Source organism: Sphaerodactylus townsendi, linkage group LG04, assembly GCF_021028975.2.
Source record: "Sphaerodactylus townsendi isolate TG3544 linkage group LG04, MPM_Stown_v2.3, whole genome shotgun sequence".
In the NCBI taxonomy this organism is placed as follows: Eukaryota; Metazoa; Chordata; class Lepidosauria; order Squamata; family Sphaerodactylidae; genus Sphaerodactylus; species Sphaerodactylus townsendi.
In genome coordinates this window covers 69,208,062-69,235,290 of record NC_059428.1, presented here as the reverse complement: position 1 = coordinate 69,235,290, position 27,229 = coordinate 69,208,062, and the positions used below count along the sequence as shown (strand labels likewise).

Sequence of the window (27,229 nt, the reverse complement as noted above, 5' to 3'; positions counted from 1 at the left end):
AAGCAAGCTCACAGTAAGGCTTATATAGGAAGTCTTGTTCAGGGGCTGGGATTCTGTGAGGAGTTAGTCCTCATCAGATCCCATACCTTGCTGCCAAACAAGCATTCCGTCTGTGCTTCTGCAGCCTCTGCTTCTGCCTCCTATGCACAGCTGGCTCATCTCTGGGTTCCCTAGGAGGATTTGCAGGTTCCTCCACCTGTATGTCATCAGGCAGGGAAGGACTGGGCGTTGGCTCTGCTGCCTGGTCTTCCATAGGAGCAACCAACTCTGGCTGCACTGTGTTCTCAGATTCTGCCTCAGAGTCATCTGTGTCCTGGTAAGCACCCAGGGGTTGGCTCATGACATCAGTCTTAAAAAGATTTACATTCTTCTATATCCTTAGAATTGCCCTGGAAATCTCTTGTTTTACTCACTTTCCCCCAAGCAGGGATATTTGAATTAATTCATATTTTACCATTAGAGAGGAACCCTGTTAAATCAGGTCAGTTTTCTGTATTCACTAAGTAGGCTGTTTGACCGAAAATAAAACCGCTGTTCATTCTGTGGGTCAGTTGAAGTCTGGAAGGGCAGAGGCATTAAAGTGGAGCAGTGCTGTAAGTGGATAGCGTGTTTAGAGTTTGCTCTCTGAAATGTTCCTTTCAAGGTATTGCTTGTTGGTTCTCATCTTCCATTTTACCCTTGTTAGGACACTGAAATAAGATGACTTCATTGCAATATTATGTTTTCCTGATAAGTGAGAGGGAAAAGAAGTCCTGAACTGTGGTAACCTTATTTTACAAGAATTAGAACCAGTCATGTGCAATCTTGCTAATCATTTGAAATGTCTGAAAGACTGTCCATTTCTGAATGTTTCCTTTTCTGTTTACAATTCCATTTTTCAGTGACAGAGCTTGGCTATCTATAACCATAAATGTTTTAATTTAAAATGAAAGCCTTTAAAATGATAGTTTTTTAGCCCCTTGCTGATAGAGAATAATCTTTTGATATGCACTGGACATATCAAAGTTTGGTTAAGGGCCTTATTTTTGCTATCTATCATAATCAGCAGTGTTAACAAAAAATTGTGTGTTTTAGAACATGTAATTTTATAACTTTTTAAGGTCTTCCCCTACTCAGAATGCATAGGGTTTCTTCATTACAAAGATAAAGTGGAGTTTAAACTACATATTGTTTTTAAATTTCTGGGATTTTTTTCTCTCATGCCAATTTTAAAACTATTTTTATTCCCATATCTTACAGATGTCATTATGTGGTTATATATACACTCCTGAGAGTTGTTGTTTGTTTTTAAATTTAGTTGTTTGTAAACTAACATCCATGCACCTGGCATTTAACAGAATACAAGACTGCCTGAAAGAGCTTGCAATCTAAAATGTAAGGATCCACAACAGGGAAGGAGGGAGGTGGATTTCAAGGGCATAGGTAAGGGGGGTTTCACAGGTTCAACCTCCCATTACATGTGTTTGGGGGCATGGTCAAGTCTCCCAAGCCCCGCCCCCCGGCCTCAGTGCTTATAAAAGCAGCTCTCCAAGCCTGGGAATGAGTCTCTTCTCCCCGGAGGGGAGGGAAGAAGGGACTGCCGGCTGGGCTCCAAGCCAGTAGGGGGGGCAGGATGGGGCGGGAGCAGGATGGGGCGGGCGGGGCAGGGGAGATTGCCATCCCCAGCCTTGGAGCACTGAGGTGGGGCATAGCTTGGGGAGGCATGGCCATGCCACCAGGGGTGAGTGGGGGTGTGGTCACACCCCAAACCCACCCATAAAAATCTGTAGCTATGTCACTGATGGATTTGGGGATAAACTGGGGTTGTACTGATTTATTTCAGCGTAATGTACTGTTTCACTAAAAAGTTAAGATGTTATAGAAATATGCATAAAATATATTTTTCCACTGCACTTTTCTTCCCCCCCTTTTTTTCAGGGATATGGAGAAATGGCAGAATCCTTTTAGAGAGCAGTTAGAGCTTCTGATGTTTAGCAGGTTTTAACATCTGCTGTTACTTGCAAACTGAGCCTTGGATTGGTTTATCTCACCTTCACTGTTGACTATCTAACAGCGTTTTGGTGAGCAGCTTTTGAGCTGCACAGTAGCTGTACTGGGAGAGGGTGGGGGATTTGCCTTGTAGTTTCTTTTGCATCTGCCCATTAGGAGAAATTATTTTTCCCCAGGGTCTTATTTAGGTGAAGGAATTAGGTGGTAGAAAGCAGCCTAATTGCTCAGTCAAGCCTGATGTCATTGGAGCATGCAAGCTAAGAGGGTTGGCTGTAGCCAGTGCTTGAATGGGAGACCACTGGGGAAGGCTGGGGTTGCTATGCAGAAAAAGACAATGACAAACCACTTCTGCTTATCATTTGTATTGAAAACCTCATTGTCCTGGAGTTGCAGTGAGTCAGTTGTAGGTTGACTGTACAAAAGTTAATATATTATGTAACGTGGTAAAACTGTGAAACAGACTTTTCTCTGTGATAAAGCTCTGAAGATGCCAGCCACAGATGCAGGCAAAACGTTAGGAACAAGATCTATCAGACCACGGCCACACAGCCCAGAAAACCCACCACAACCAGAATGTACAACTGTTTACGTTTGGCTGCCTTTTCAACAATTGGCAGCAAAACTTACTAAAGCAATAAGCGTGGATTAATGTGCACAATGTATTACTGAAAAGAAAATATTCTGGTAAACAGGCTTTTGCTGTTTGCTAAGATGTTTGCCAAGCAATCCCCTATATGTGATGGGTGATCAGTGCAAGAGTTGAACCAGAGCGGCCTGCGCATCATGCAGAGTTTTCCTACCATCCCCATGTCCTTGGACAGAACCCTCAGTTTGACAAAGCATCTCCCCAGACAATAGTACGGAAGCTCTCTTAGAACTAGTGCCAGTTATGGCAGTGGAATCTCATCACAAGGAAGGAGGCAGCTTTGTTTAACTGGCATTATTCTGACAGCAAATAACTGATTTTATATCTAATATTTTTCAATATGTCATTTCATCTAGATTAGCATTGCAGGAGTGGGGGTTACTGTGAAGTAAATTAAACTGTTCTTTAGCTGAAACGGGGAAAACTTGGAAAAGTCATATTGTACTGCTCTAGATTTTATATTTTCAATTACCACAAAAACAATACCACTGATCTATTTCAACCAAGTTATAAATGTGGCTAATAAAAGGAAATGGTAATGGAAATGAATAATAAATGAAATTATAGTATTTATAAAAGTGTTGGTGTAAAGGATACAGAAGCTATTTTAGAAAAGCAATTGTTTTGAGCACACAAGAAGAAGATCAAACTATCTGGCAGCTGCTGGATTACAAACATTGCTGTTTCTGGATCCGAGACTATGAATTTTATCATTGTTGTCTGATTGGTTTTTTTCCCTTCCAAATGTTCAGTTTAGAGCTTCTCTTTTGGTTCTTCTTTGACGTTTTTCTGTTGCTTTTAAAAAACCTACGTTCGTTTATAATTTTGCACCGCCACACCTTACTTTTGTCTAGAGGAAGAAGAAAAGTTTGAGGAGACAGGGTATCATCTGTTTCATTATGGTATATTGGTGTGAGATCTTGGGTTTGCTGGACATTGTTGGGCAATATAACAGGATTAGATATTACAGAGATACAGTTAGCTTTGTCCCCATTCTGCGTGCTTAATTTTTCCATTGAAGACATGATTAATTCAAACATACTTAATCTTAATTATCCTGCTGCCCCCCACTACTATGGATTTTTTTTTAAAAAAAGGCTTCTTTAGTTTGCTTCGTAAAGCACAACAATGACTTTTGTTTTCATATTGTGTGTGTTTCAGTCTGATTCTTAATTGGGAGGTGCCTAGAAGGTGTCAGTGTGGTGTAGTAATTAAGAGTGGTGATCTGGAGAACTGGGTTTGATTCCCCGCTGCTCCACATGGTTGGTGCACTCTTACCTGGTACACTGGATTTGTTTCCCTGTTCCTATACATGAAGCCTGCTGGGTGACCTTGGGCTAGTCACAGTTCTTTAGGACTCTCTCAGCCGCATGTACCTCACAAGGTATCTGTTATAAGGAGAGGAAGAGAAAGGAGTTGGCCTCTTTGAGGTCAATTATGCACAATGTATCTGCTGCATGATCGGAGCAAATGTCTATCGCAGAAAGGAGTTTGTAAGCCACTTCTTTTTTATTTATTTCGGGTTTTTTGGTTATAAATCTTTATTTAAACATTATTTTAAAAAACACATTTTTCCCAGATTAATGTTCATGTTTACATTCTATTTCCTCATTATTGCTTACATCAAAAATTTTGAATTGTATATATTTCTTAAAGTTTAAACTTAGAATACCATATTTACTAATGTACTTCCCAATCTGTACATTCTTAAATAAATCTCATTACTTAATTCCTAATTGTTACATTTGAAATTCTTATTAATTTGTACAAATAAAGCAAAGCCTGAAGATAATTTCTGATATTCTTAAACATAATTCAGTATGTACAAAGCCTCAGAATTTCAGTATTTTCTCATTTTTCACATATTTCAATAGTGGGTACCAGTCTTGAATAAATTTGTCTATAGATTTTTGATAAATTAAGGATGACAGTTTATCGTGTCCAAGGTATTCCATCAGTGTGTTCATCAAGTCTTCTGCTTCTGGAGATTCTTCACTTTTTCATTTTTTCGCTATTAATATCCTTGCTGCTGAAATCTTATAGGAAAATAATTTTCTATGTTCTGATCTTATCCTTGAATCTGTAAGGTTTAATAATAAAGTTATTTCCTCTTTAGTTTTCATTCTAGAGAGAAAAACCAGAATGTCTCTCTCTCTTCTTTTCTCTCCAGAAAAATTTGAATTCAATCTGAAGATTCTTTCAGTGTCTTCTTCTAAAACATCCTCCTCTGTGTCTAAATATTTAGCCAAATTTGTAATTATTTCTTTTCTTATCATTTCTCCTTCTTTTGCAGGAACTCCTTTTAATTTAAGTATATTTTGTTTTTGGTGCAGCTCAGTTAACAACATTTGGTTTTCCAAATTTCTAAATTCTTCTTCCCAGCAAGCCATCTTTCTGTCATTTTTTCTTCTTGGAGATCTTCTATTCCACTGCATTTTTGTTCCAAATCTGCCATTTTTGACCCATATCTTTGATTGTCTTCATTTTAATTTTTAATTCATTAATCTCAGTACAGACCTTGTTAAATTTACTATCCATTGCATTTAATTTTCCTTCTAGTTCATTGAATCTCACCGTATTGCATTCCATTCATTATCTCTATTACATGATCCAATTTTGCTTCCAAATCCATCTTCTCCAATAAGCTGCTCTTCCTGGCTTTACTCATTTCTTTCATGGTTCCTCACTTATTGATATTGTTAGTAGTTCATATTAATCTTTACTAACTTTCAAGTCTCTTGTCTGTGCCATGCTTCTACAGTTATAGTGCTGATCCCGCTCGTCACTCTCTTTTCCTAGAGCTTCCGTTGTGGAGTCAGCCCTCTTAAAGCACTACTAAGCAATTTAATAGATACACAGCCTCTTCACTCGAACTTTTCTCTTCAGTTTTTCCACCCAGCCCATTCATGTAATTAAATTTTCAATCCTTGTTATCATTAATTAGGAATCTGTTAACGTTCCAGCCTTTCTTGGAAAACTGCTTCAGATGAAGCTGCTGCTTATCCTCGTTCTTGGGTGTATTCCGTCTTGGTGTCTTGCTGCTGCCGTCGCGCTCCGCTTGCTGTGGGCTTGCTAAATGGAGCGGATTGCTCATGCCAAGCTGGTTCTTTGTCACTCCTTTTAATCCAGGGATGAAGGATGGTTCTTCATGGGTTTTCCCCTATTACAGGGGAGCCTCCCCCTTCTCCAGCAAATTATGGGTTTTAACAGAGAGCGGTAGCACACACCTCTGTCTCCTTCGCTGTCACAACCGGAAGTCCATTAGCCTCTTCTTCTTACAGGACAGACAGGCGGGGTATAAATCCAAACTTCTCCTCCTGTTCCTCCTCCTCCTCTTTTGGAAGGTGCGAGACCATAGTATATAGTAGCCTAATGGGTGAATTTTATTCACCCATTCACCCTAGTTTAGCAAAAATATAAGTTGTCAGAGTACATGTTAGATGACAGGTTGTTACTTTTTCAGCTAAGATGCTACAAACACAACGATTACTTAATGTGTTACCTTGATCAGGTGAAAGTTAGCAATTCCCATCACTTACCATGGTCAAAGAATTAAGTGAAATTGAGATGGAAGGTGATACAATCATGTGTTCTGATTTAGATATAACATCAACTTGTCCTGTGATTCTACTCTGAGACACTTTAATAAGAGTGAATGAGTAATATTCATGCTGTGGAGTACCACCTTTGATTTATGACGATGGCTGGAACTGATTTAAACAAAGGAAAGGTTTGCACAAAAACTGCCACATAGAAAAAAGTGGAAATATAAGGTGGAGGTATTGAAATATATTGGTATTTACGATACATATTATTTAACTAGGACTGGCAAGTCCCTCTTTGCCACTGGCAGGGGATGCCTAGGACTGCATTCAGGTGTTAGTCTCATGGGGAATGTAATGCTCCTAAATGTATTCTTCTCATTAAGTCAACTCACACCTTCTTGTTTCTGGAGATCAATGTAAATCCAAGTTTAACAACATGATTCAGCAGCCATTACATATTTTGGAGCCTCAAGAAGCAGACAGTCCCAGGTAATGAAGATGCTCAATATAGTCCATTGTCCATCAGGGGTGAATTGTAAATATCACCAAAGAATTATATAACACCAATATTCTTGTGCCATGAATTAGCATGTACGTACATTTTGACAGTTTGCATACTGCAAGAACTAAATATCAGCTGACTATATTGTAAATTGTATTACCACATTTTACCAAACTGCATAATATCAGGCACATAAGGAGGCCACGTGGAAGGTAAAAATGGCTTCTACTTCCTCTACTTTGTCTTTATATGCATATGTTTTGCTTACTATAGTTTTGTTTTCTCTGTCACAGGTAATCAGTGAGTTTGAAGCATCTCCGGACTCATTTTCCTACAGAATCCACAACCTGAGTCGAAATCGACAGTACAGTGTCTGGGTAGTAGCTGTGACAGCTGCAGGAAAGGGCAACAGCAGTGAAATTATCACTGTGGAACCATTAGCCAAAGGTGAGGAGACTTTCCTTCATAAAAAAAGCAACTCAAAGCAACTGCATTGGGAGAAACTGAGGGGCCACCTGTCCCCTGTCACAAGATGGAATGATTAACTCACCAGACCTTCCTGTCATCCTGCATACACTTGACCATTCTTTTAGCATTAATGATGCAGCAGTACAGTATGAGAATCTGACACAATTAAAAAGTTAAATGAAACCCAGAATACTAATTACTAGGTAGGTTAATGCACACACTTTCAAATTATGAGGAATGGAAGTTGCTGTGATTCTAAAATAATACAAGTTTAGTTGCTGGAATAGCTATCCAGATCCCCAGCTGCACTAAGTTGTGGGGAGCCGGATCACTTTTTGTGTGATGGATGGCTTGGGAAAGCCCAGAGCAGGCACTAAAGCAGCCACTGAACTGTCACCCTCCTCTGACTAAAGATCAAGCTTTCACCTGTAAGGTGCCAAAAAGTCAATTTGCCCCATCACTGAATGGTAGGACAGGGTCAGCAAGCCTCTGATCCATAGCTGGCAATATTGTCGGTGAACTTCTTCTCAGTTCCCTTGCATGCTAGACATTTCCAACAAGTTCAAGTGCTGAGCCCAGTAGTGGTAGGAGAGCAACAGCTGAGGCAAGGCTTTCCTTGAGGGGAGGCAGAACTGCTGCCCATTCTCTGCAGGGGCGTACCTAGGCAAACTGGCGCCCGGGGACAAAACCTGAGTTTGGTGCCCCCCCCCCTGCCCGGCGTATGGACGGCCACCCTCCCCCACCATGACCAAACAATGATTTTTTGTACCAGCTCACAAAACACCTCCCACTCCCATCAAAACATACATGGCTCTCTCCCCACCAACTCTTTTCCTAATTTCCTAATCACAACAACCCTATGAGGTAGGTTGTTAGCCTGAGAAACAACTCCAAGCCAGTGCAAGTGGGTATTAAGCATGTAAATCTCTCACAAATCACCCCCAGCAAAACATTTACCAAACAAATGTCAGCATCATCTCTCACAAAACACCTCCAGTGGAATCCACCCCCAAACAGCATCACTTTCAATGGTGTTTAAACTAGGGAGCTCAGATTCTTCTTTTAAATCTACCTTAAAGGGAGAATCTGGGGTCCCTGGTTAAAACAAAATTGAAAGTCACTAGCTTTAAAAATGCATCCCTTCCAGGCACCTCAAGAAATTTGCCCAAGATTCTTTGTTTTGCAGTGACTTTGCTCCATTGTAGCTATTGAGGAATTTCTGAGGCTACACATTTTTGAAGATAGAGGAGCCAGACTTTCAAGGTGGCTCCAAGAGGCCTTCAGTAATAGCATCCAAGCTTGGTGAGCTTTTCTTCTGGAGTGGGGGGGGGGGGGGGGTTGAGAGAGTTCTGAGAGAACTCAGCCCACAGGCTTTCATATGCAGGAGCGGGGAAACAAAATAAGCCTTTTGGGGGCCCATAAAATTGAACCCCCAGAAGCAAAGGTTTCCAAACCTGGATGCTATTACCAGGAGGCCCTCCTGGAACCACCCTGAAAGTCTGGTGCCTCTATCTTCAAAAATGTGCAGCCTGCCTACACACTCAGAAATTCTCCATTGGCTACAATGGAGCAAAGTCACTGCAAAACAAAGAATCTTGGGCAAATTTCTTGGGGTGCCTGGAAGGAGTGTATTTTTAAAGCTAGTGACACCAAATTTTCAGGGTATCATCTGTTAATTATTCTTATGATGCCAGCCAAGTTTGGTGACGTTATGTTCAGGGGGACCAAAGTTATGGTCCCTCAAATGGGTAGCTCCCATCTCAGGTTAGCTCCCATTGAAAACAATGGGGATGGGGGCACCCCCTTTGGGGGTCCATAACTTTGCTACCCCTGAACCAAACTTCACCAAATTTGGGTGGTATTATCAGGGCAGTCTCTGAATGGTACCCTGAAATTTTGGTGCCGCTAGCCTTAAAAATGCGCCCCCTGCAGGCCTGAACGTGAAAAAACACTTAAAACATTAAAAAACACCCAAACGACCCTGAAATGTTGGCGCCCCCCCATGTGACCAAATGGGGGGCGCCCGGGGACATAGGGTACCCCCTGTCCCTAGGCAGGAACGCCACTGATTCTCTGGGTAAAACATGATCTAGGATAAATATCATCATGGCTTAGTTCTATGACCTGGTGCTGAAAGGTCTTATAACACAAGGGACTTAGTCTGAATGGTAAGGATGGTAGTCATAAGGATGGGAAAGTCAATGGTAGTCATAAGGATGGGAAAGAAATCATGGGGTTTAGTGTCAATAACGCAAGATTATTTTTTAAAAAAAAACAGTACTTTTCTAGCCCTCATGGAGGCAGAGATACATTAAATACTAGTTGGCACAATTTACTGGTGTAGACTGATGCAGTGTTGAACCAGAAGCTTCTTTCCCCGCAAGACAGCATAAGCTGGTTTCTTATGATGGTACTTCAGAATCATCATAAGCCCTGTGATTCACATTTCTCTCTGGCTTTGCTAGCAATATAATGACAGACAGACAGAAGCCTTTATTGGCATTATAAATTACAGAATATAATGAAATTTCATTAGATAAGCGTCATTTACTGCTCTTCATTTTGATCCACAGAACTGATTTGTGTGCGCCTGTGTGTGTGTGTGATTTAGTTAATTTTTTTACTAGAACAATTCTCTGGAGAAGGTGAAGCTTCTTTCTTGAAGTGAATGTGAGCATCACAGTTTTAGAATGATCATATACCACATAAAATAATGGATCCCAGAAGTCACTTAGCAGTCCAGTGAAGCAATTTTCTTTTGCTCTTCAAGGACTGGTTTATTGACTTTCTTTTAAAATATGATTTTGATTTAGAAACCCACTGAGATAAGACATTCCAGTTATGTTTGATGCTAATGCCTGTTTTCATGTTTGTCTAATTGGTGTAAAATAGATACTCACCATATAGTTTGTTCTTCCTTGTCAGCTTTTAGTTCTAATCAGCATATTTGACAAATTCCAAATACAAAATCAGCATATTTGACTGAAGTGTGTCATGACTGAAAATTTGATCCATGGTAGTGTTTTGTTCCAAATATATCATATCACACCGTTTATACACACATACAATGTTGGGTTTTTTTTGTAGAGGCATTCAGCTGAGCCTTTCCTCTGGCCCTTAGCTAGACTAGTGACTGCTGGTGTGCTGAGTGGACATCAGTGCCCCCTTACCATGACACCAATGGGAGGCCTTTCTGTTTCTTCTGACTATGCATATCGTAAGTCCAACATAGTAACACTCTGGTCAGCTGTGGGCCAGCAAAGGAATAGGAAACACTGAGCTGAGACAGTCTGTGGAAATCTGTTCCTGTGCGTTCACACTTTTGTGCAGCAGTGCACACTCCGGAGGGAATGGATCATTCCATGAGTGTTCTAAAACTAAAAAGCACTCTGTAGCAAAGTACAGGTCCCAGTTATTCAAACATCACTTCCAATCGTTAACATGTAAATAAAATGTCTGGAGTTTGTCATGTTGAATGCCTTTCAAATGCCTTTCATCACTGATGGAAGATGTTGGGCATAGCCAATGTTAAACCCCTGTTAGAAGAAGAGAAAACAGTGCACGTGGCACTTGAGTACACTGAGCACTTCAGAGTCAGAATGCAAGCTTACTTGTACCATTTACCTATTTCTAGCCACTCTTAGGGTAGAAGAGATTTAAAATTTCTTCCTTGTGATGAATGTAGCACCTCAACCTTTCTGTAACCTAGGTGTGATATGTGTGATTCATGATATCCCCATGGTTTGATTACTCCAGCAAGATCAATCCCTTATTGCTGATTGTTTTTAAGCAGTTGCTTGGGTAGTAAATTAAGCAGCTTTGAACCATGAATCTTAAAAGAACCACATTAAAAATGAATCACTGATTTTTGTAGGTTCTGATTGCAGATTTCTCCAGATTTAATTTTGGCTAGTTTATATCTCTATGGGTGCTTTAAAAAAATCACTATTCAGCTACATTTGCATCTTGTTTTTCAGCAGCATTTTGGTGACACAAAAATCCTGTGAAGCATATTAGACTGAATGATGGTGACTTTCCCCAGAGAAATTTGTAGCTGAACAGGGATATGGGTCTGGGTTTCCCATTCCAGACCCTGCACACTGTGACATATTGGTTCACTTGTACAAAGAGTCATCACTCTTTGTACTACTAGAATCCAGTTTCATACAACAGTGGAAAGAGCAAAGGTTAAATATGTGCACTTATAATATTTTGGTTTCTTATTATTGGTGAGCACAGTTCTTCAGGAACATTCAGCTGTGCTCTGGTGTTTGATCAGAATGATTCAGGAATGCTCTCTCTATAAATTAACTGTTCTTGTGAGGGTTCCAAATGTACCAACTGTCCTAGATCTATACCCTTGGCACATTGGTAATAGCTGGCACATGCTCAGCTCTCCAGATAAAATCCATGAAAGCCAATGTACAAACAAAGAAACAAAAAAGAGCGTGATCTGAAAGTTTGTGCTACATTGAAGTTATATGCCCTGCATGATTGGGAAGTGCAGCTTATCCATATGCATGATTTCAAACAGAATATCCCCTGGCAAGTAAATGCAGTGATTTGTCATACTGTTTATCATGGCACAGCTTGGTATCAGCAATGAATTCAAAATTATTGCCCAGAGATTTGGCCATTCAGCTCACACTAAAAGGAAAAGGTGAAACTTAAAAGAAATGAACTGTGAGATCCTAAATGAGGAATTGTATGAACATCTGAATGAAATTTTTGAAACTTCCTTATACAGAATCAGACTGTATAATTATGTCTATTCTGATGGGCTATAGCTTCCCAGGGATTAAGTTAAAGTCTTTAAAGGCACTTGAGATCCTTTAAATGAAAATGTTAGGAACAGAACTTGGGACCTCCTATGCACACATAATGTGCTATACAGCTTAGCTATGGCCACAAAGTTGCCTTGTACAGAATTAGATAAGAATTGATTAGTCTAGCCTAGTGATGGCGAACCTTTTTGAGACCGAGTGCCCAAATTGCAACCCAATTGTTGAAAATGGCAACCCAAATTGCAACCCAATTGTTGAAAATGGACACCCAAAACCCACTTGTTTATCACAAAGTGCCAACACGGCAATTTAACCTGAATACTGAGGTTTTAGTTTAGGAAAAAACAGTTGGCTCCGAGGTGTGCGTTACTCGGGAGTAAGCTTCATGGTAGTCAGTGGCTCTGCTTTGAAGCAACCGTGCAACTCTTCCAATGGGTGAATAATGACCCTAGGAGGGTTTACTCAGAAGCGCCATTGCCAGCAACCGAGCTTACTCCCAGGTAAAGGATCACGCTTTAGTTCTTCACATGAAAATTAGTGGGGTTTAACAGCGCTTATCAGGGTTACCTACACTGCTTTCCCAAAACTAGGTCTTAGGTTTAATGCTAATAATCGAGCCAAGCGGCCCAGACCAGCCTAGATGTGTGGGCGGGGAGGGGGGCGACTCTGTTTGCACGTGCCCACAGAGAGGGCTCTGAGTGCCACCTCTTGCACCCGTGCCATAGGTTCGCCACCACTGGTCTAGCCCAATTTCAGCTACTCAAATTGACAGCAGTTAAGGAGTCCTTCCCAGACCCTTCTCATTGGAGATGTCTGTTTCTGAACTCAGGGCTTGCAAAGCTTGTATATTCTAACACTGAACAGTGCCATGAAATGCTAGATGTATATTAAAGGAAATGAAGTTGTGTCATTAAGGCTCTAAATATATTTTCTAGATATGCATGATTGATAACAACCAATGTCTACGTTCTGTTCATCTTCTTGGTAATATTTGCTGAAAGAATCATGGGATAAGAGATTTTTATAACACTGAACAAGAAGGTGACACATCCATTTTTACTTTGGTGACTAGTACTAATTGCCAAAGCTTATACTTTGAACTAAAGCTACTTATTTGACTGGCAAGAACTTACCTAAATGGTCCTAAGCCTAATTTAGAAGATACTTCATTTGTATTCTTTGGTTTCACTGTCAAATGGCCAGCCAATGTCAGCTGCTGGATTCATGTACTGATCACTCTCTCTCAGCTTGTATTTCTGACCCTCTCCTCCTTTGACACTCACAATGCCAAAATCTTGAAACAGAATCAAGAAGCACCCAGACTTTTCTTTCAGTTGAATTAGCTTTACCACCCATGCACCAGTAAATTGCATCTTTATCATCAAATACCTGTTCTGTACTCCCACTGTTCTATGTTCCTGACAGTTCACAACTCTGCATCATTTTAATTTAATGATCACATATTATTAGAGAAGCTGAACTGTAGGCTGACAGCTGTCAAAATCTGTCTTGTCTTGGAGGAATTTTCCATCAAAAGATGAGGAAATAATGACACCCCCCCCCCCCACTGGCTCTTCCTTTGTCGAAGTATATAAAATACATACCTAATCAAGGAAAGAGAGGAGACAGCAGGTCATGAACTTGGGAGGTTTTATTCAGTAATCAGAAATTAATTTTTAAAAAGGCATTTTTGTGCTGGTTTGTTATGGGTGGAGAAGGGATGTATTGCTCTGAAACAAAAGCAGATCATAAAAGGGAATGTAGAGTTGTGATGGCAGGTGTGTATTAGGGACTTTCTTGATGTCATGCCTACATACCTTTTGGCCAAGTATTGCATACTGGTTACATTGGGCACAAACAAAACATTGGAAGAGTTGTGAAAATATATGTGTAAGAAGGTATTCCATAAAAAGGCTTTTAATTCATTTCATTTGTTGGGTCTCCAGAGAGCCAGCGTGGTGCAGTGGTTAAGAGCAGGTGGATTTTAATATGGAGAAGTGGACTTGATTCCCCACTCCTCCACACGAACAGCAGAGCCTTATCTGGTGATCCAGATTTGCTTTTGCACTCCTTCATTCCTGCTGGATGATCTTGGGCTAGTCACAGTTCTATGGAACATTCTCAGTCCCAACTACCTCACAAGGTGTGGGGATAGAAAGGGAAAGGGGTTTGTAAGTCTCTTTGAGGTGAATTACATAAACATGTCTGCTGCATGATTGAGGCAAATGACCATTGCAGCAAGATCTCTTGTACAGACCTATTTCCTCAAGCCCCACTTGCACTTTCTGTCCTCCCTGCAGCAAGCGAGAGCACTTCTACCATGAATGTAATATTGCTTCACAGCCAAAGCAGGTAGATGTGCCAGTGAGCACAGCTTTGCCTCAGACCTCTTCCTTCCACCCACGTCCAAACTCCTATCTCTATTCATCCCCCCTTCCCCCCATTGCCAGGTCCTTTCTGCTTCTTTAACTTCTTATATCTTTCTGGCTCCAGCCCACCTCCCCTGCTCCTGCATCTCTCTGATGATCAGGAGGGCTTTTGAAAAATGTATTTGAAACAAACCTCTTTTTTAAAACAAGCCTCTCTCTTAGAGCAGCAGCAATAAAGGAAATGTGTATGTGGAGGGGAAGGGAAGGGAGGGGAAACAGTAATGGGCAGAGTTAAGAGAAGCAGCAAAAAGAAAGGCCAGTTGAGACTAGCAAGCAGGTGTAAAGCAAACACTGGACTGCCTCCTTGCGTGCAAACAGACCACACTTCAGCCCCACCAGGCAGTTACCAACCCCGAGTTAAGTGTTCTATAAGTAATGGGCCTATCTCTCCTAACCCTAACCCTTACAGGAGAGATGGGGGGAGGGGTAATAAATCCAAACTCCTCCTTACTTATTTCTATTTCTGGTTGTACAGTTAAGTGCAAGGAATATTCTGACCCTTCTACAGAGAAGTTATTTCTCCAGTTCCATTATTATTCAGATTGTTCACTCTTCAGTACATTTCACTCCTCCTGAATTCTGTTATATCTATGAAAGTTGCTTGAAATGAAGAACATCTACATGCTGTGTAGATGTTATGGCTTCTGAAAGAGTGTGTCGTTTTAGTGTGGGCCCCTTGAAATAAGGCAGGAAGCAGACTGTTGAAAGACCCCAATGCTAGCCACTGAGGTAAACAGGATCCTTTGTTTGGTGGGCTCTTCCTGTGTAAGAAGGAGTGGTGGGAAGGGACACAAGCAAGAGGAAGGTTCCTTCTTTGTCATGCACATTCTGTCTTCCTTTTTGCCAGTTGCTACCACTCTGAAATAAAAGCAAGAATGAAGAGACAAACCAAAACACAAAAGCGAGAAGAGAATTTTTTTCTTGCCTGATGCATGCTTGTCAGTATTATTTCTTCCATTTCTCTGTCCATCTAACACTGCATGTGGTTAATTTTGCCAGTCTGCATTTATTTTCATTTAACCACCCACCCACCCAATACTGGGCTTCATGCCATTGTTTTTGACCCTAAAAATCTCAAGAGGTCTCCAAAATAGAAAGCTGGGTGAAAGACATTCAAGACGCTAGGAGTCAAAAAGGAAAAGACCTCCAAGAAATATGATCTAATTTGGAAGAAATTCCTGGAACTCTTTGAATAAACACCAGATGCTGTCATGACGTGCCCTGCACAACCCCCTCCCCCCACTTTTTTTTCTTTCTTTCTCCTCTGCCTTATTTTCCCTCTTTCTGTTTATGGGTTTGTGTTGGGAGCACTGCGGGGTGGGGGGGAGTTTGACACTGGGTGAGAGGTCAGGGTGTTGAGGGAAGTTATGGCAGCTCTATTATGTTGTAAGTTACAAAAATACATTTGCAGGTAGTTTAAAAAATTGAACAGAAGGAAGTCAGGGCACATGGTGCTCATCATTCTTTGCCTTTCAATCTTGCTGTGCTGCTGTAAGGGAGGGAGGAAGAGATGGGGTTGGCAGCTGAGGGTTCTGATTCAGCCCAGGTCCACAGTACCACTGTGGGCTCTGCTGTCCAAGAGAATAGTGTGGTCATGCGTGATTCTAGGCCAGCAATAGAACTCACACTAGTTGCAGGTGTCCAGCGTAGGCTAAATTCTAACATACTTGAAGGCTGCTTAGCACCATCAGAATATGTGCAATGTCTGCCCCTTTCTTCCAATATAGGAGAGAGGGATTGGTGTTTAAAGGCTGTTTGTTTTTTATTCCCAGCTGCCTGGAGGCCATGTTTTCCCCCACCTTCTTTGCTGCAGATATTAAAATTATATTATTTGTGTTCCAACAGCCAGATAATGGAGGCTGGAATTAATTAGTCTCATATAAACATAGCCAGAAGCATCTTAACTTTTGCTTTAAATATTTAATTCCTCCTGTTTCTACCCAAAGAATGTAATACCATACCAGTCTCTCTGTTAACCCTTTTCTGCTTCCTGTCTCAGCTCCTGCCAGAATTCTGACATTCAGTGGCACAGTTACAACCCCATGGATGAAGGATATTATCCTCCCTTGCAAAGCAGTTGGAGACCCAGCTCCGACCGTCAAATGGATGAAAGAAAGGTAACCAGCACTATATGTACAGCTTCAATAACAGCTAGCCTGTTATCCAGCTGGATATGGGAATTGTATCAACCTCATGCTTAAAGATTTGCATTATCTGCCCATATATTCCAGGCAGAATTCAAAATGCTGGTTCCTAACTTTAAAGTCCTAGAACTCTTGGGGTCAGGGTAATTGAAGGACCCCCTTCTGTTGATTGGTCTAGCCTGCCTGTTAACAACCTCTTTTTGGACCCTACTATGCTGCTAGCAGGCAGAGGCGTGGCCAGGTCTGACCCCACAGGGCAAATCAGGCAGCAAGCAAAAGCGTGGTCAGGTCACAGTCCAATGGGTCAAGGCATATGGTAGGCAGGGCGTAATCAGGTCACACTCCAATAGGTCAGGGCAGGCGGCAGGCAAGGCATAGTTAGGTCACAGTCCAATAGGTCAATGAGAACCAAGGAGCAGGCTAGGAATCAGTGCAGAACCAGGCACACAGCGGTGACAGGTAACACAGTTGTTGCACCCAGGCAGAAGCAAGCTCACAGCAAGGCTTATATAGAGAGCCATGTTCAGGGGGTTGGGATTCTTCAATCTGGGATTCTGTTAATCCTCATCAGATATGGAGACTTTCAATCTCCCATACTTTGTTACCAAAGGAGCACCTCTTCTGTGCTTCTGCAGTAGCTGCCTCTGCTTCTGCCTTCTATGCACATCTGGCTTGTCACTGGATTCCCTAGGAGAATCTGCAGGCTCCTTCACCTGTATGTCATCAGTCAGGGAAGGGAAGGCCTTGGCTCTGCTGCCTGGTCTTCCCCAGGAGCAGCCAACTCTGGCTGCACTGTGACCTCAGGTTCTCAGTGTCCTGGTGAGTACCCAGGGGCTGGCTCATGACACCTTCTCTCTTTAGGGATGAGGACAGTGATGACCAGACAGAGCCTTTTCAGTGAGGGTTTCCTGTGTTTATAAGGCTGCCTGGGACTGAACTTACTACAATGGGAGACTTCCCAGCAGCAGCCACTGATCCCAGAAACCGCTCAGTAGGGTAATAGGGGGAAGGAAAATACATCAAATATAGCCATCAGAACAATGGCATGATGTCACTTCCAGGTTTGCTCCATTGTTCAGTGGCACTGTGCTTCCATTATCTCCCACGAGGAGTCAGACACTACTGGCAAACCTGCTTTTGCTGCAAGCTTTTCCGTGAAGAGCTCCACCTTTACAGTCTGGTTCTAGTCTGAGGACTGTTCTATTAATATTCTTTTTTATGTTGCTTTTTATGTTGTTCCGTACCCTGGCGTGTTTTTCATGGCACGTTTTATGGCTGTTCATTGTTGATAAATTTTGTGCTGTTGTTATAGTTTTACTGTTCTTTGTGAGCCACTTCAGGCAGGTTTCTGAAGAAGTGACACATAAATTAATAATAATTAATAAGTTACCTCTTCAAATCACAATGAAGACAGCTACTGATTTCTTTAACAATAGAATACCTTCATCATTTTTCCAGCTAGAGCAATGTGTTATTCTAGTTTATGCAATTTGTATAAATTTAAAAATAACCCCCATTTTGAGTAATGTTGATTTTAACCTCTTTAATGTATGACGTTTGTTTCCTGTGAGGTAGTAACGGGACACCCAGTCTAGTGATGATTGATGGGCGAAGAAGCATCTTTAGCAATGGCAGCTTTGTCATCCGTACCGTGAAAGCTGAGGATTCAGGATATTACAGTTGTGTAGCCACTAACAATTGGGGATCAGATGAAATTATTTTGAATTTACAAGTACAGGGTAAGTAATAAAAATTGTTCTTCATGTGCTTCAATATGAATATGTATTCATTGAATATGATGGCTCCAGCAATTATATGAATGGAAATATGTAGAAAGTGGTTCAAGGATTTCATTTTATGTCAGAAATTCATCTGAAATTTTAATTTCATAATTGATTGATCAGTTTTAGAATTGCACTAATAAGCAGTTGGAGAGCCAAAGTCACAAGTGTACAAGTCATCTTATAATGGATGATGCATTTGGCTGTGCATTTTCAGCAGCACTGATAGATCTAATCTCTATGACTTTATGAAGACTGCAGCCACAGTGGTTATGGCTGCCAACAGTGGCGTAGTGCCAGTGGGACAAGGGGGGGCACGAAGCACCAGCTGCACATAGGTGCTGGGGCATGGAGAGGGTGTGGAGGGGGCGTTGTGGGGTGGAGAGGGGCATGGCAGAGGCACAGGGTGCACACATGCCCTGGGTGCAGTTCCCCCTCGCTCTGGCCTTGGCTGCCAACCTCCATCTTCAGGTAGCTGACCCTCTTCCACTATTGCAAGCAATCAGTTCACCTGGATAAAGTGGCCTCCTAGGAAGGTGGACTCCTATACCCCATTTTTGTCCTTCCCTTCCCCAAACCCCACCCTTCCCAGGCTCCACTTCCAAAATTTCCAGGTATTTCCCAGTCTGGAACTGGTAACCCTAATAGTCAGGGACACATATAACCATATGTAACCATTCACTCATTCAAATCTCTCTAAAATACCAGAGCATAACCTGAGATTTGTGACAGATGTGTTACAGTTTCGCCAACCTCACCTTGGCAAGTTTTTACCCAGCCCTTTGAAAGGTAATCCTGCAGGGTTTGAAATAATGGAAAGGAAAAAATGAGGTCAATAAATGCCAGATATAATTACATAGATTTAAAATATTTAAGAAAAAGAGAAATTGTCTATTGTTAGCTAAAAATGTCAAATTAACAGATCTTTTGACTGTGACTTGCTTTTTTGTGCCTCAGAACAGTTGTTTAATAAATGTTTTTAAGAATTTTTTGAAGTCATTAAAATAATTTAATTCCTATTTCTGTTCTGAACTGTTACTTATCCAGTTCCACCAGATCAACCTAGACTTACAGTGTCTAAAACCACATCTTCCTCAATCACTCTTTCCTGGATACCTGGAGACAATGGCGGCAGCTCTATTCGAGGTAACAGTCATTGCAAAGAAGTGGTTTACAGATTTTGAGCTGAGAACTACTGCTGAGTGTTAGCATTAAGAAAAAGGAGAAGTAGGTTAACTAGGTTGCTTGCTGATAGTCTGTATTTGGACAATGCTGCTTCATATGAATCAGAAATGATATACTGAGTTTGGAAGTTCATTGAGAGCTTGTCAGTAATGTTGGCTCAAGGCACATTTCACAAACAACTGGTGGGCTCTATTCACATATTGACAAGAAGACATTTCAAGTCATTGAAAGCAAACAGTTTTTACTCAGATGAATTACAATGAAGAATAAGTGGTTTTGAATCTGAAGTTAGGATTATTATGGTAGATCTCTGAGAAAAATAAAGTGTCCTGGTTATCTTACAGGAAGGTTGGGAAACAGTACATCAAAGAACATTAATACACGCCAAATCAAATTGACTCCACTTCCATAGTCTCTTTGATCTTGTGAGGCTACCTGCTACCTAGCAATAAAAAAATACAGATCACAGTACATGAAGGAATGTCCACATGGACCTGCTTTCTACCCTACAAGAACATCAGAAGTTCCATGCCCATGAGAAATGTTGGATCAGGATCAAACTGTCTTGCTACTAGGAGTTAGAGGATAGAAATGTTATCTTCTGAAATGGTTATACTGACATCCATTGCTGCAGATGGTGAGACCTTTCTTCGCTCAATAATCACACAACAACGACAGGCTGGAAAGGAATGGGCCGCAGCCCAGTTTATTAATTATTCAATAACATAATCAAACATGAACTATGTACATAAGAGCTGGGCGGCAAACGGGTCTCACATCACATCCCAATCTCCATTGGGAAACTGACGGGAAGGGAAGCCCCAGAGATAACACTCCGGCTTCACCCTTCCCGCCCCTGCTGAGGAGACGGGCACCGGCTAAGCCCTCGGCCGCCTAACAGCCCGCCCTCTTCCCGTGCTTGCTGGGGTGTCGGGCACCGGCTAAGCCCTCGGCCGCCTATCGGCCCAACCCAACCCAACCCCACTCCCTGGGGTGTCGGGCAGCGGCCCGGCCTGCCAGCCTGCCCGGCCCACCCCCCGGCCCTTCCACAGGGCGCAAGCCTGGGAGACCCAGCCGGAAGGCTCGTTTTCTCCCCAGATGTGCGACACCCGTTGCAAACCCGCCAGGACTGCGACAGTAAGGACCACAACCCCACAACCCCTAAGACCGTAGGGAGGGTGGGTGGGCCACGCCTTGCTGGGTCTCGCCGCCGGGAAGGGGGCGGACTGGGAGAGGCGTCCTTATATATCCCGGCTCCTCCCGCCTTTACGGCTGGGAGCCAATCATTGCACCCGGTTCTGCAGCATGCCGTCAAGCCATGCATGCCCCTTATTTTGCTCCGTTGCTCACCCCGGCAGCAATGGCTGCCCCCGGTTATTCGGGTGCATCTAATTTGCTGCAGATGGTGAGACCTTTCTTCGCTCAATAATCACACAACAACGACAGGCTGGAAAGGAATGGGCCGCAGCCCAGTTTATTAATTATTCAATAACATAATCAAACATGAACTATGTACATAAGAGCTGGGCGGCAAACGGGTCGCACATCACATCCCAATCTCCATTGGGAAATTGACGGGAAGGGAAGCCCCAGAGATAACACTCCGGCTTCACCCTTCCCGCCCCTGCTGAGGAGATGGGCACCAGCTAAGCCCTCGGCCACCTAACGGCCCGCCCTCCTCCAGTGCTTGCTGGGGTGTCAGGCACCGGCTAAGCCCTCGGCCGCCTATCGGCCCGACCCAACCCCACTCCCTGGGGTGTCGGGCAGCGGCCCGGCCTGCCAGCCTGCCCGCCCCACCCCCCGGCCCTTCCACAGGGCGCAAACCTGGGAGACCCAGCCGGAAGGCTCGTTTTCTCCCCAGATGTGCAACACCCATTGCAAACCCACCACGAGCTGCCCCCCTTGCAGCTCCCCGCCCAAGCTCCTCAAGCCTGAGCCCGTCTGGACCGGACCCAGCGGAGGAGGGTGTACCGGACCGATTGTAGCCACAAGTCCATGCCCCAACGGGACAGGCGGACGCCGTCTGGCTCAAAAAGTTCTTTGTTGTCCCGGGTGATCTCCGCATGGTCCACCACCACTCCCCCGAGGGAGAGCACCACCTTGGCGGCCGCCTTATTGACTTTTCTGCAGGACCTATCCACGGCAGTGGGGTCCAGAGCTCCCCTCCAGTGGACCCGCTGCAGCAACTCGGACCAAACCAAAGTCATGCCGGGCCGATGCCTGGCGAGGCTCCGCAGCGTGGTGGCCACCGCCCAACGGAGTTCCAGACCCAACCTGGCCGGGAGATCCTCCTCCCCCAGGTGGATAACTAGGAGATCCGGTGTGGCCAACTGGAAAATGTACTCGATGAGCTTGGGCTCAAGTTCATGCCAAAGCATGCGCCCTTGCCCCAGCCAGGTAATCCTTATGTGAGCCCCGAGTCCGAGATGCTGGCCCCAGTCGGATGAGCAGGCGTAGTCCCCGGCTCTGTTGACAAGGCTGTGCCCCATGACCCACACCTGTCGAAAAACAGTCTGCGTCGTCCCTGGAGGCACTGTGAAGAGAATCAACAAGTCAGATGGGGGCGAATGTAAGCCCGAAAGGCCCCCGACCGCCACCTCCCCAAGGTGCGGATGTCCTCCTGGGCCCTGCCCTCCTGCGCCGCGGTTGTGGCGGCCCCTATTCGGAAGTAGTGCAAGCCGAATTCGGTGGCTGGCAGCCCGGCCCGGGCCAAGCATGCCCGAAACACCGCCAGCATCTGGAACCTGGTGAGGGGGGAACCGTCCTCGTGTACCAGGAGCATGCCGCCCATCCGAGGCCTGTGCCGAAGCCAAGAGATGAGGGAGGCGAGGGGGCAGGTGACGTCGCCCGGCAGGACCGGCTTGGTGACCCAGGCACCGCGGCCTTCCTGGTCGTTTTTGGAATGGGCAAGCCACGCATAGACCATGTTCCCCGACAGGACGAGGTGCTCCCTTTGCAGCGCGGTGCTGGACGGCCGGTCCCTAGTGGGGGCAACTAGTTCCCCGGGCCTGAAAGCCCCATGATGCGCCAGGTGTAAGGCGGCTGCGAAAAGTAAACACTCATAGCGTGAAGCGCATACCTGCCGCAGCTCCCCGGTGACCGCTCTTAACACCTCCCTGGTGACTGGGCGCCGGAGGTCCCTCTGTCTGGGGCCCACCTGCCGCCAGCCCGCCACCAGCCGGCGAACTACAAATGCCTTGGTCACATCTGGGAAGCCCGAAACCCTGCAGAAAAAGGCGATGCCCACCAGTTGCACCCCCATGGAGCGTGGGTGCATCCCCCGCCCATGGAGTTGTACCAAATACTCAAGTAGGAGGCCTGTGTCCACCCCGCCACAGACGGGGCACCCCTTGGACGCTGCGTAGCTCCGGAAGTCGCGCACGGCTCTGTCGTACTGCCTGCGCGTGGCCGGTGCCAACGAGTTCAAAACACCTGTGATGACGGTTCGCTCCCAAGGTTCCACAGGGACGCCGGCACTGTCGCCGGGAACAGCTCCGCCCCGGGGGCCAGGCGCCGGAATCGATCCACCTGCTGGCGAGATAAAGCATCAGCGATCTCATTTTGCAAACCTGGAACGAAAGCAGCTTTAAAAGAAATGTTATAGGTGAGGCAGGTGAGAACAAGATTGCGAACCAAACACATGACCCGTGCAGATTTGCTCGACTGCCTGTTCACCACACGCACCACCGCCTGGTTATCGCACCAGAAAAGCACCCTTTTATTGAGCCAGAGATCGTGCCAAATGTGCACCGCCACCAAGATGGGGAACAGTTCTAGAAAAGTGAGGTCCCTGGTGATGCCCTGTGTGTGCCAAGCTGGAGGCCAGAGGCCCTGTGCCCACTGACCCTGGAAATACACACCAAAACCGTGAGCCCCGGAGGCATAAGAGTGCACCTGCAACTCCAAGCCGGGCTCCAGAGGTGTCTGCCACAAGGAGATGCCGTTGAAGCCTCGGATGAAGGACAGCCAGACCTGCAGATCGTCTTTTAGGCCCCGGGAGACCCTGATGTGGTGGTCAGGGGACTTGCAGCCAGACAACGACCTCGCCAGCCGGGAGCAGAAAGCCCTGCCTGGTGCCACCACCCTGCAGGCGAAATTGAGGTGGCCCAGTAAGGACTGCACCAGGCGCACCCTGCATTTGCGCAGGGGGAGAACGGACTGAAGCAGGTTGGTTAAGGCCAAGAGTTTGTCGCCAGGGAGAGATGACATGCCTAAGACCGTATCCAGGTGGATGCCCAGGTAGCTGAGGGCGGGGATGGGGCCCTCCGTCTTGTGGGGGGCCAGGGGGACCCCTAGCTCGGCGGCCAGTGTCTGGAAAGCCTGTAGGGCGACCTCGCACTCCCTGGTGCCCCGCCTGCCAATGAACAGGAAATCATCTAGGTAATGGGTCACCAGCCCGGAGGGCACCCTCTGCCTGAAGGCCCATTCGAGGAAGGTGCTAAAAACCTTGAAGGCGGCACAGGCAATGGAGCAACCCATGGGCATGGCCTTGTCCACGTACCACATGCCCTGGAAGTGGATGCCCAGCAGCTCGAAATCCAGCGGGGAAATAGGCAGAAGCCGGAAGGCTGACTGGATGTCACATTTTGCTAGGGAGGCACCTGTGCCGGCCTGCCTGATGAGACTGATGGCCTCGTCCAGGGTGGCGTACCGGACTGTGCAAAGCTCAGGGTCGATGTAATCGTTCACTGAGTCACCCCGGGGGTAGGGGAGGTGTTGAATTAAGCGAAACTCCCCCGGGGCCTTCTTGGGCACTAGGCCGATGGGGAAGACCCTGAGGTTGGGGAGAGGCGGGTGGCTGTAAGGGCCAGCGATGCGACCGGCCCTGATTTCTTTATCAAGCTTATCAGCCACCACGCCAGGGTGATCGCGAACTGATTTTAAGTTGTTCGCCTGGTAGGCCTTCCGGAGGCCCCGATAGGGAATCCTGAAGCCCGTTGAAAAACCATCGCCCAGCATGCGCGCCGCGCGCCTGTCGGGATAATGCTGCAGCCAGTCCAGCAGCACCCCCACCCGGACGGGTGTGGGGGCCAAGGACTGCAGCTGGGCGAGGAGTTCAGTGCTTCTGGGCGGCGGTAGCGCTGCCCTGGCCACCGGCTTCTTTTTGGGAGGGCCTGGCGCCGGGGGACTGGGCCTGCCGAAAGGGGGAGCGGCCGGCTGGCTTGGGGCAGCTCACCCTGCTGTGGTTTCCGGAACAGTTGGAGCAAACGTGCTCATACCTGCACTTGGGCCGCTGGCAAGCGCCTCTATTGAATTCCCAACAGAGCCCCTTGGCCCCCGCCCGCCCTAGGTAAGCCCTGTTGGACTTGTCCGGGAAGGAGGGTTCCGCGGCCCCTTTCATGGCAGGCTGGACCACGACCATCCAGGTTTGGTCGTGAATGAGATCCCAGCGGAAGCGGCTCCTGTGGGAAGCGTTCTTGCGTATGGCCTCGTCGTAGGCTATGGCCGCGGGTTCACCGGCCAGCGCCCGGGCCCGAAGCACATGGGCCATATGGGCCGCCAAGTGCCAGGCCCGCAGGGGGTAGGCGGCCCCAATGAGGGCTAGGTATTCGGTGAAACCCTGCAGCCAGTTGTTGAAATTCCGCTCGGCCGCCGCCGGGTCCTTCCGTTTTTGTCAGCCTTCCCGCCAGACAAGCCGTGTTCCCCCTCCCGCCGAGGAAACCTGAAAATATCCACATAGTACCTGTCAAGCGCCGGCTCCCGGAGCTTCCTGGGGAGATGGGACCCGGGAGGGTTGCCGTTGTTGTCGGGGGCCGGGCCAGAAGATGGCGCCTCAATCCCCCCCAAGCGCCTGCGCTTTGCGAGCCAAGGGGGGAGAGCGGGCACCTTCTCCCCCTGGAACCAGAACTCCCTGCTAGCCTGCAAGTCATCGTCCTCGGTAGACTCACCCAACGACGAAGAGCTGGGAGACCGTCTGGAGGAACGGGAACGCCTCGACGACCGCTTCTTCCTCTGGCCCTCTCGCTCGGAGGGACCGACGGATGCGTCCACCGACGTGGACGCGCTGACCGGTGGGGAGAGCTGGAGGTCCTCCGCCGTTCCACTTGCAGTGCCCGTCCGCACCGCGCCAGCAGCCGCCGACGCGGGGGGCTCGGATTCCCCTGCGCCGTAGGGGGTCCCGGATTCCCCAGCCACTCTGCCGAGGGCCTGGGAGAGGTGCAGCAGCGTGTCCGCCAGGTTCCGGACCAGGGTGGAATCAGGGCCCAGCTCGCTGGCAGGCCCAGGCCGGGGGACTGATCCGGCGCCACCGGAAGACGCAGGGAGGGCCTCCCCAGATGGGGAGGACTGCTCCCCCGGTCTCGCTGGCCTGCCCCTGCCGATAGGGGATAAGCCCAAGGCCGCCGCGGCGGCCGCCTGCGCAGCCGCTCCGATACGACCGACCACGGGGCCCTCGTACGAAGTCCCTGGGCTGGTCTGGGCCCGGACCCTGTTAAAGAGGGCTCGGGCTCTGCCCGAAGGTGCCGGCCCCCCCTCCCCGAGAGGATCTCCTTGCTCTTGGCCCACTTTGGCCCCATTGCAAACTTCGAGACCGGCCGACGACCAGAGGAAGGCAAAGAGAATAGAGAGGAAATGAAGGAAGGTGAGTAGGAATGGAAGCAAGAGAGAAGGACAGTGAAAAAAGGCCACAACCAGTCTCCTTCCGGGCCTTACACGAGACACCAACCAGCAGCACCACGCCTTGCTGGGTCTCGCTGCCGGGAAGGAGGCGGACTGGGAGAGGCGTCCTTATATATCCCGGCTCCTCCCGCCTTTACGGCTGGGAGCCAATCATTGCACCCGGTTCTGCAGCATGCCGACAAGCCATGCATGCCCCTTATTTTGCTCCGTTGCTCACCCCGGCAGCAATGGCTGCCCCCAGTTATTCGGGTGCATCTAATTTATTAGAAGGAATAATAATTTTCACTTAAATGTCCCAGTTCTTTGAAGTGGGGTTGAAACTGTCTCCAGGAGCCCTCATCTCCTTGAGTTAGACAAGTGACCTTTATTGTGATGGCCCCATTTAGGAATACTGTATTTTTTGTAAAGCAACTTAATTTTATTTTAGATACCATTTTATTCTCCTATACCATTTTATCTGGTTCAGTTGGACTTGAACTTCTCACTTGAAGTGCTCCTGATTTTTCTGTTTTTTTAGTATGTTTCTTAATTTAATATGCTTTCTGTTTAATGGTTTGATTTGTATAAGCTACTTGATGGCTTTTTCAAAGAGGAAAGGAAGAATATATGTCTAAAATTAATAGTGTGATAATCACCCTGCCATAATCCAGTTGTTGGCTAATGCTGCTGTGAAGTATCACATGCATAATGAACTGTTATTATGTTATATAATATTTTGGTGGCTCATTTTAAAGGATAGTTCTTTCACTTGCATAGTGTTGTTGACTCAAAAGGCTATGGAAATATATTACCCTCCCTACTTGAAGCTATACACTGATCATATTTAACAAGAAAATAGAAAATTGCTCTATGTCTGTTCAAATTAATTGAGTAAAAATATATTCTCCTTTTGCTATGCTAACACTAGAATGTCCTGAGCTGGATAGCCGAGGCTATCGAAAGCTAAGCAGGGTTGATCCTAACCAATATTTGCAATGAAAAACTGCCAAGGAATACCAGGGTCATTTCACAGAGGCAGGCAATGTCAAACCACTCTGTTCATCTCTTGCCTTGAAAACTCTGCAGGGTCACCATGTCATTTGTGACATAATGACAAAAAAAAACCCCTGTTATGTTTTCAAAATTCTTGATTGATGCA

At 46.0% G+C, this 27,229-nt stretch overlaps 1 protein-coding gene across 5 annotated transcripts in view; it reads left to right on the top strand.

The window, feature by feature from the left end:
* The window catches only part of DSCAM (DS cell adhesion molecule), a 485,873-nt gene that overhangs the window by 388,181 nt on the left and 70,463 nt on the right, over window positions 1-27,229 (top strand). For all 5 annotated transcript variants that reach the window (XM_048495233.1, XM_048495231.1, XM_048495232.1 and 2 more), the window contains 4 exons: window positions 6,976-7,129; window positions 16,363-16,480; window positions 18,083-18,246; window positions 19,336-19,434. In XM_048495233.1, the coding sequence (XP_048351190.1) occupies window positions 6,976-7,129; window positions 16,363-16,480; window positions 18,083-18,246; window positions 19,336-19,434 (535 nt within the window). The remainder of the gene's footprint in view (window positions 1-6,975; window positions 7,130-16,362; window positions 16,481-18,082; window positions 18,247-19,335; window positions 19,435-27,229) is intronic.